Genomic DNA, 6,228 nt, shown 5'->3' on the forward strand with positions numbered 1-6,228 from the left:
AATACCAATGGAGAAAGTAAATCAGTTGCGCAGGCAACTCGTCTCAAGTGTGTTTAAATGAGAGTTTTCTCGCCATGCTGAGAGCGCTCGCTCCATACAGAAATGCTAACACAAACTAGCTAGTGTGTTTAAACTTAGGAAGTATAACTTTTCTATGAGAATGGAATGATTCGTCTGATGAAGACTCAACTAGCTACGGTTCAGCAAACTATATATAGCACGCCTTGGTTTTGCCAAAACCATAAGTTAACGCAAGAAGCTCTGTTAGAAGTGTGATAAAAGTGGATGCATGCTTATAAAAACATATTGCGCACAAAAATTGCTACTAAATTTTCACCTAATTTGTATGGAAGAATATCATGAAGCAACAAACCATCTTTGATGCCCGATGCCAATGTGCCTATCCTCCCAGTAGCTTGATCGACGAAAAATACAGTTTCTGGGATGACATAGCCTTCCTCTATGGCCTCCTGTAGAGTCGTGACGGCCTTTGTGTCCGGGCTGAGCCACTCACCATTAACCATATTGTTGGCCATGGCCTTGGCTAGAGACATGTTATCCATAGCATCATAGAGGGCCTTGGCGTCTTCCCGAGCTATCAAATCTCTCTCTACAGCTTCAACCAATGACAAACTTTCTCCCGTCGAAGGGTGAACAATTTCGGCTGATTGTGTATTATACAGGCCGCGTTGTACAGCTTCTCTTAGTGACAGCACTTCATCAGTAGCTGGATCTTTAATTCTGATGTCTGCTCTGTCTGTGGTCAACCTCTCTACGACATACGCCTCTTTTAAAGCTGCTGACGGAGAGATAGTCGGTGTTACCTTCTCAGAGATGAGATACTGTTCTAAAGCTTTGTCATCATCTAAGGCAATAAGGCCTTCGTCTAACGCAAAGCCTAGCGATGTTACATCGCCTGACGTCTTCTCCCTTATAAATATTGAATAGGGATCAACTTTTCTTTCTTTGATGGCTTCGTGTAAGGGAATGGAAGTATTGTTGGTCAATAATGTGCTGCCATTCGGACTTATCCGCCCACTGTCTATGTACTGCTGCAGAGAAAGCTTTTTACAAGCTCCTAAAATACACTGCATGGCGTCCATGCTAATTAGTTGCTCACGCGCCGCTGCTTCAAAGCTCATCAATGAACCGTCTTCATTCACGTAGCTCAATGAGTCAAACTTGATCAGACCTGACTGATATGCCTCGCGTATAGAGACAGGTTGTGCATTATGGTTAAGCACGGCCTTGACACTACTGTCCATGTGTCGTGAAAGCGCCCTATAGGCGCTAACACTTGGGTCCTCCTTGGCATGAGGAAGGACATATCGGACAGGAAGCGTGGCGGAATCATGCAACTGTAACGAGTTGATGAGGTCACTCACGAGCGAGCCAGGCTTCACTTTAGTGGCCTTCACCACTCCACGACTGACAGCGTCTGATAAACTCATGTACTCGCCAGTGCTTGGATTTCTATATTCAGACTTGCTTGGTTCCACAATTCCTTTGCTAACCGCGTATGGAAGACTTACCCTGTATTTGGTCCTAGGGTCAAGGACATTATCAACTGTATAGTTACTCGACCCGCTAGATGCTTCAATAGTGTCAATTGAAGTGCTGTCACCATTGAGGTGCACCTCATCATCTAACTTCTCAGACAGGATATAGTCTTTCTCTAGAGCTTCACAAAAGGAAAGTTTTTCACCATCAGATGTTGATACGAAAGTAGAGTCGTGTGGATTGATTATTCCCCTTCGAATGGCTTGTGTGACGCTGACTAATTTATTGGACTTGGTGTCCATTACACCTGCAATAGGAGAGAGGCATAGTCATAAGTACTCATCTTACTAGAATGATGCTTCAAAGTTGACACAAGTTAGCTATCAGGAAGTGATGTCATTTCTAAATAATTGTACTCCCCAGCTGCAAATAAAGTAATTCTAGAAGGCATGTTATACGTAGTAATAGTTTAATCTTATACCCTAGACTTGTTTACTTAAGACCAGACAGCGCATAAGGTTTGCTTAGAGATGAACTTACACAAGATTTTAGTAGATTTTATCAGAAAGTATCGATATTTTTCTATCATTTGTGATTGTTTTTGATGTTTGAGGTGGTCTGACTGCCAGGATGTTTCAAGATTAATATTGACAAAACTTGATCGCGGTTAAAACACTCAGATCAAGCGAAAGTGTGATTATGACTTCTATAGTTGCAAAGGGACTGGCAGAATAGAGACACGTAATGCTGCAACTTGAATGCAATATCAACATTTTGTTCTTCTGAGTGTTTGAACTGCGATCAAGTTTTGTCGATTTAATCTGAAAACATCCTGACAGTCAGATCCCCTGAAACATCAAAAACGATCTTAAATGATAGAAAAATATCGATACTTTTTGATAAATCTACTAAAATTTTGTGCAAGTTGATCTGTAATAAGAGGAATAGTGGTGTTCCTTGTTTCACAGAAGGGGAAGAGTCTCCTACCAACCCATCTCGTGTCTCATTAGCCTTATTGATGTGTCCGGTTGTAGCGAGTTAAATTATAGTCAAAGCGCTTCTTGTCTGCCCTACATAATACACCTAGCTAGCGTATTCAGCAGCAGTATTTGCGGTGCACCGAGTTACACGCGTGTAGAGTAAATAATTACATCTAATGATCAGTCTAAATATCACATCAAACACATGTGCGGCAAGCCAAATGGCCTATCATATCAGAGCATAATAATGAATGGTTATAGCCGTCCCAACCTTGCTGACCTCATAAACGGCGCTGCATCACCAGGCTAGATGAAGAAAGGAAGGCATATTTGTTTCTGGTAGCAACTATTCTAAGTCGACTTCAGTTGGTTACTAATAAAAAGGATGACAGGCAATGATGACATAGAGGTTTCTTTACATGCGGAGTGATTTTTTTCAAATTAGATATAGGCAAGATCTCGGCCTCAGATTAGGAGCAGTTCTTTCATGACTCAATGATAGCAGCAGACAACTCCTACATAGAAATGATTTAAGTCCAAGTGAATGCCCTTGGCATTGACACCTAGCATGACTAGATGCATGCATGCTAAGTGATGCATTTGAAAAAACTAAAAAACATTTAGGAAATGGGTATAATGGATGGTTTAAGGTGAAAAGCATTTACAAGTCGAGTGCAAGTTGAAATAATGATGTAGACCAAAGTTTACCACAATATAGCAATTGTATGCCCCTTAATGTGAAACCACTAAACAAGAATGACACATATATTAGCAAATCTTAGAATTTTCGACCGCAACAGAATTCACAGCGGCTTAGCAAGGGCAGTGTATACCTTTAAAGATTTTTACTTTATGTAGAGAGCTTTGTGAGTGTATTAATGTCCATTGTGCATGATTTCATTCACATCAACCTACGTCAATTGCGCCATCAAACTTCTCTGATTGATACAGCCATAGATTTATTACTGTGAGAACATATAAACTGCAATTTAGTAAATGATTGATAAGTCAAGGGTTGATGTGACAAGACAGGTACAAGGGAACAAGGTTGAAGGAATGTGCTAGAGCAACTGTTTGGTTCAGAAGCAAGGCATCATGACTGTAAATAGCTGTCAATTGAAGTCTCACTTGCTCTACTTTTCAAGTAGTATAAGAAAGCGGAACAGATGTATAGACGATCTACAGACGCTTTGGAGTAGAGATCACAGGCACTTCTTAGCCATAGCTCCAGCATTGTGAACAACACGGATTATGCCTGTCACCATTCAGACAGTAGGAATTCGAGTAAACACAAGCAAGAGGAAGTGGTAGTCAATTTCTAAAAGACCTCTGGTATGAGAAACAAAGAAAAAATCGCCACAGACCCAATGCATATCAGTTGACACTCCATAAAAATATAGCAAGTGGCACATAAGACGCTATAGTTAGTGTTACTACCAATGCATTCTCACAATGATAACAACTACCATTAATACAGAGGCTTGCAGGTCAGGAGACCATGGCCTCAGAACCTACAAAACGGATGAAATACTAGTTCTTACTGGTATTTCACGGTTTATTGGTACTCGCTATAAGCTCTTACTCACCTGGACAATCTGAGTAGCGCCATCTGTATCCACGCAATTGAAATAGAGTAAAAAATTGTAGGATAGGAGTCAGTCAGTCAGTCAGTCGTATGCTAACTAACTATCCAATTGGAAGCTATCAAGGCCTAATCACAATAGCTGACCTTTGCAATCATAACAAAGTGCCAAAAACCATACGAAGTGCTGAGAAGTAGGCTAGCGAAAAGGAAGCGCTGAGCTATGAGCCTCCACAGAACACGAATCCAAAGGAATCAGCTAAGACAAGCGTGAGAAACACTTAGCCAGACGATAGGCTAAGGCAGAAATGATGCCGATAAAACCTGGCAGCATTTACACCAGCTCTAATTCAGCAAATCTTTATAATTAGAGTATAGCCAACAATAACATATTTATAGTCACGTTAATAGACTTACTGTTAGCAAGCAGCCAGTGGCCACACTAATCCTGGCTAGATGCTATGAGAGAGAGCAGGAATGAGACCCAAGCGAACAGAAGGACACGCTAGTAGAGACTGTAGGCAACTGTTTATTGTTGTCGAGCTAAAGTCAATAGAGTCACGCTACCCATCTGTCAACTTCAACGCCATTTATAAAGATTATGTGTTCAATAAGCGATCCACAAATTAGCATAGGAAGGTCCTTGAAAGGCACTTTTTAGAGGGCCAGCAGCTGGTAGAGATCGTGTATGATTCTAGGGGCGAACTTAATCAAACCGTTTATTATAACCTACTGGGGAATCCCATTGTCTGGAAATACACTTACCATCCGAGCAGACAATTGTGGCACAATATCAATCAAGTTAGCAATCAACAGCTATATATCTAAATAGCCAGTTATGCCAGCCGGCAATGTCTAACAAACTGAATCTTAAACACCCACCAACCATCCATGCAGTTAACAAGTCTCCTAGCATTCAAGCATATGATAGTCTATCATTTTAACACTATAACCAAATGTATTACAATTTACTTATGTGATGTCTACCAGAGTTCTAAATGCTTACCTGTTACTGTGTATGTGATGTCTACCAAAGTTCTGAACACTTACCTGTTACTGTGTATGTGACCTGCGGAGGTTGTCGGTCCTTTTTGAGCTCTACCGATGGAACTCGAGTTTTGATAGTCTGTGATTCTTCCTCCTCGAAGTCTTTACTCGTACTTTCTTGTTCGACTAGGATTCTATGCTGCTGAACTGCCTCACTGATAGCTATACTATTTCCGTCGTGCCAACTACAACACCATAAAAAACTAATCAATAATGACTTGCAATTTAAAAAATGAAAAGTGATCCAAAGAGATCAGAAGGATAATGACATTATTTCTAAGATAACAAAAGTAATCCTAGAGACGTGTAATGAACTGCGCGTAAACTATTTAGACAAAGAAAAGAGTCTGCCTCTGAATGACTTTCTCTTTAATGCAATATGACTCAGAGTTGGAGTTCTCCTCCCACTCCAAAATCAACTCGAGCAATATTGATAAGATTCGCATCATAAAAGTCTGGGAATATCTTCATTATAAAATCTAACGGGTCTCTATCATTAGCTGTTAAAACTGATCTAATTCATCAATGTACACCAATGGTTCAAAGAGATATAGACTTTCCAGCATCATTTGACTGCATTCTACATAAGATTCATACTGACCAATATAGCCCTTTTTCTTGATCGATGATCTTTCTATCAAGGGCTTCATCTAAAGATATAGCTTTGTTGGTCACTGGATCTTTCACACCTGAGATGATAAATCTGGTAGTTTCCTGGACAGTCGAGACTGTAAAGACGTCGTCATCAACTTCAGTGGTTACGGTCAGTCTATAAAATACCAAGAGAAGATAACTATAACGAGTCAGCGATATGCATGCAGGCAAATCTAAATAGGTCAAGGTAAATTGATAAACATGTGGTACCGCATGAAATAGTCTGCATCCGAACATGATTCGCAACTAGTCGAGGGACAAAAACATTCCACGGGAAAAATGAATTTGTTTTTCCAGTTTTCTAGATATCCTAGCAGCTGCTTGTCGAATCTTGATTTTAAGCAAACTTATATCCAATAAAAGATTGACTAGATACCTGATTGGTCGTCTGCTAGTATTCATTTCCAGATCTGTGCTATCAAAATCAGACGAGCCCATTGACTTCTTTTCACAAATGTACAGCGT

At 40.3% G+C, this 6,228-nt stretch overlaps 1 protein-coding gene across 2 annotated transcripts in view; it reads right to left on the reverse strand.

The window, feature by feature from the left end:
• Positions 1-6,195, reverse strand: part of LOC137391926 (microtubule-actin cross-linking factor 1, isoforms 6/7-like) — a 59,332-nt gene extending 53,137 nt beyond the window's left edge. Inside the window, exons 1-5 of one of the 2 annotated variants that reach the window (XM_068078488.1) lie at positions 6,140-6,195; positions 5,711-5,878; positions 5,113-5,294; positions 1,773-1,807; positions 374-1,649 (exon numbers count right to left, since the gene is read on the reverse strand). In XM_068078488.1, the coding sequence (XP_067934589.1) occupies positions 374-1,649; positions 1,773-1,807; positions 5,113-5,294; positions 5,711-5,878; positions 6,140-6,165 (1,687 nt within the window). In that variant the 5' untranslated portion in view covers positions 6,166-6,195. Of the gene's footprint in view, positions 1-373; positions 1,650-1,772; positions 1,808-5,112; positions 5,295-5,710; positions 5,879-6,139 lie in introns of those variants that run through there. The other variant, XM_068078490.1, reaches the window with a different exon arrangement.
• Positions 6,196-6,228: the final 33 nt, after the last annotated feature.

The sequence above is a fragment of the Watersipora subatra genome, chromosome 3 (genome assembly GCF_963576615.1).
Source record: "Watersipora subatra chromosome 3, tzWatSuba1.1, whole genome shotgun sequence".
Classification (NCBI taxonomy): Eukaryota; Metazoa; Bryozoa; class Gymnolaemata; order Cheilostomatida; family Watersiporidae; genus Watersipora; species Watersipora subatra.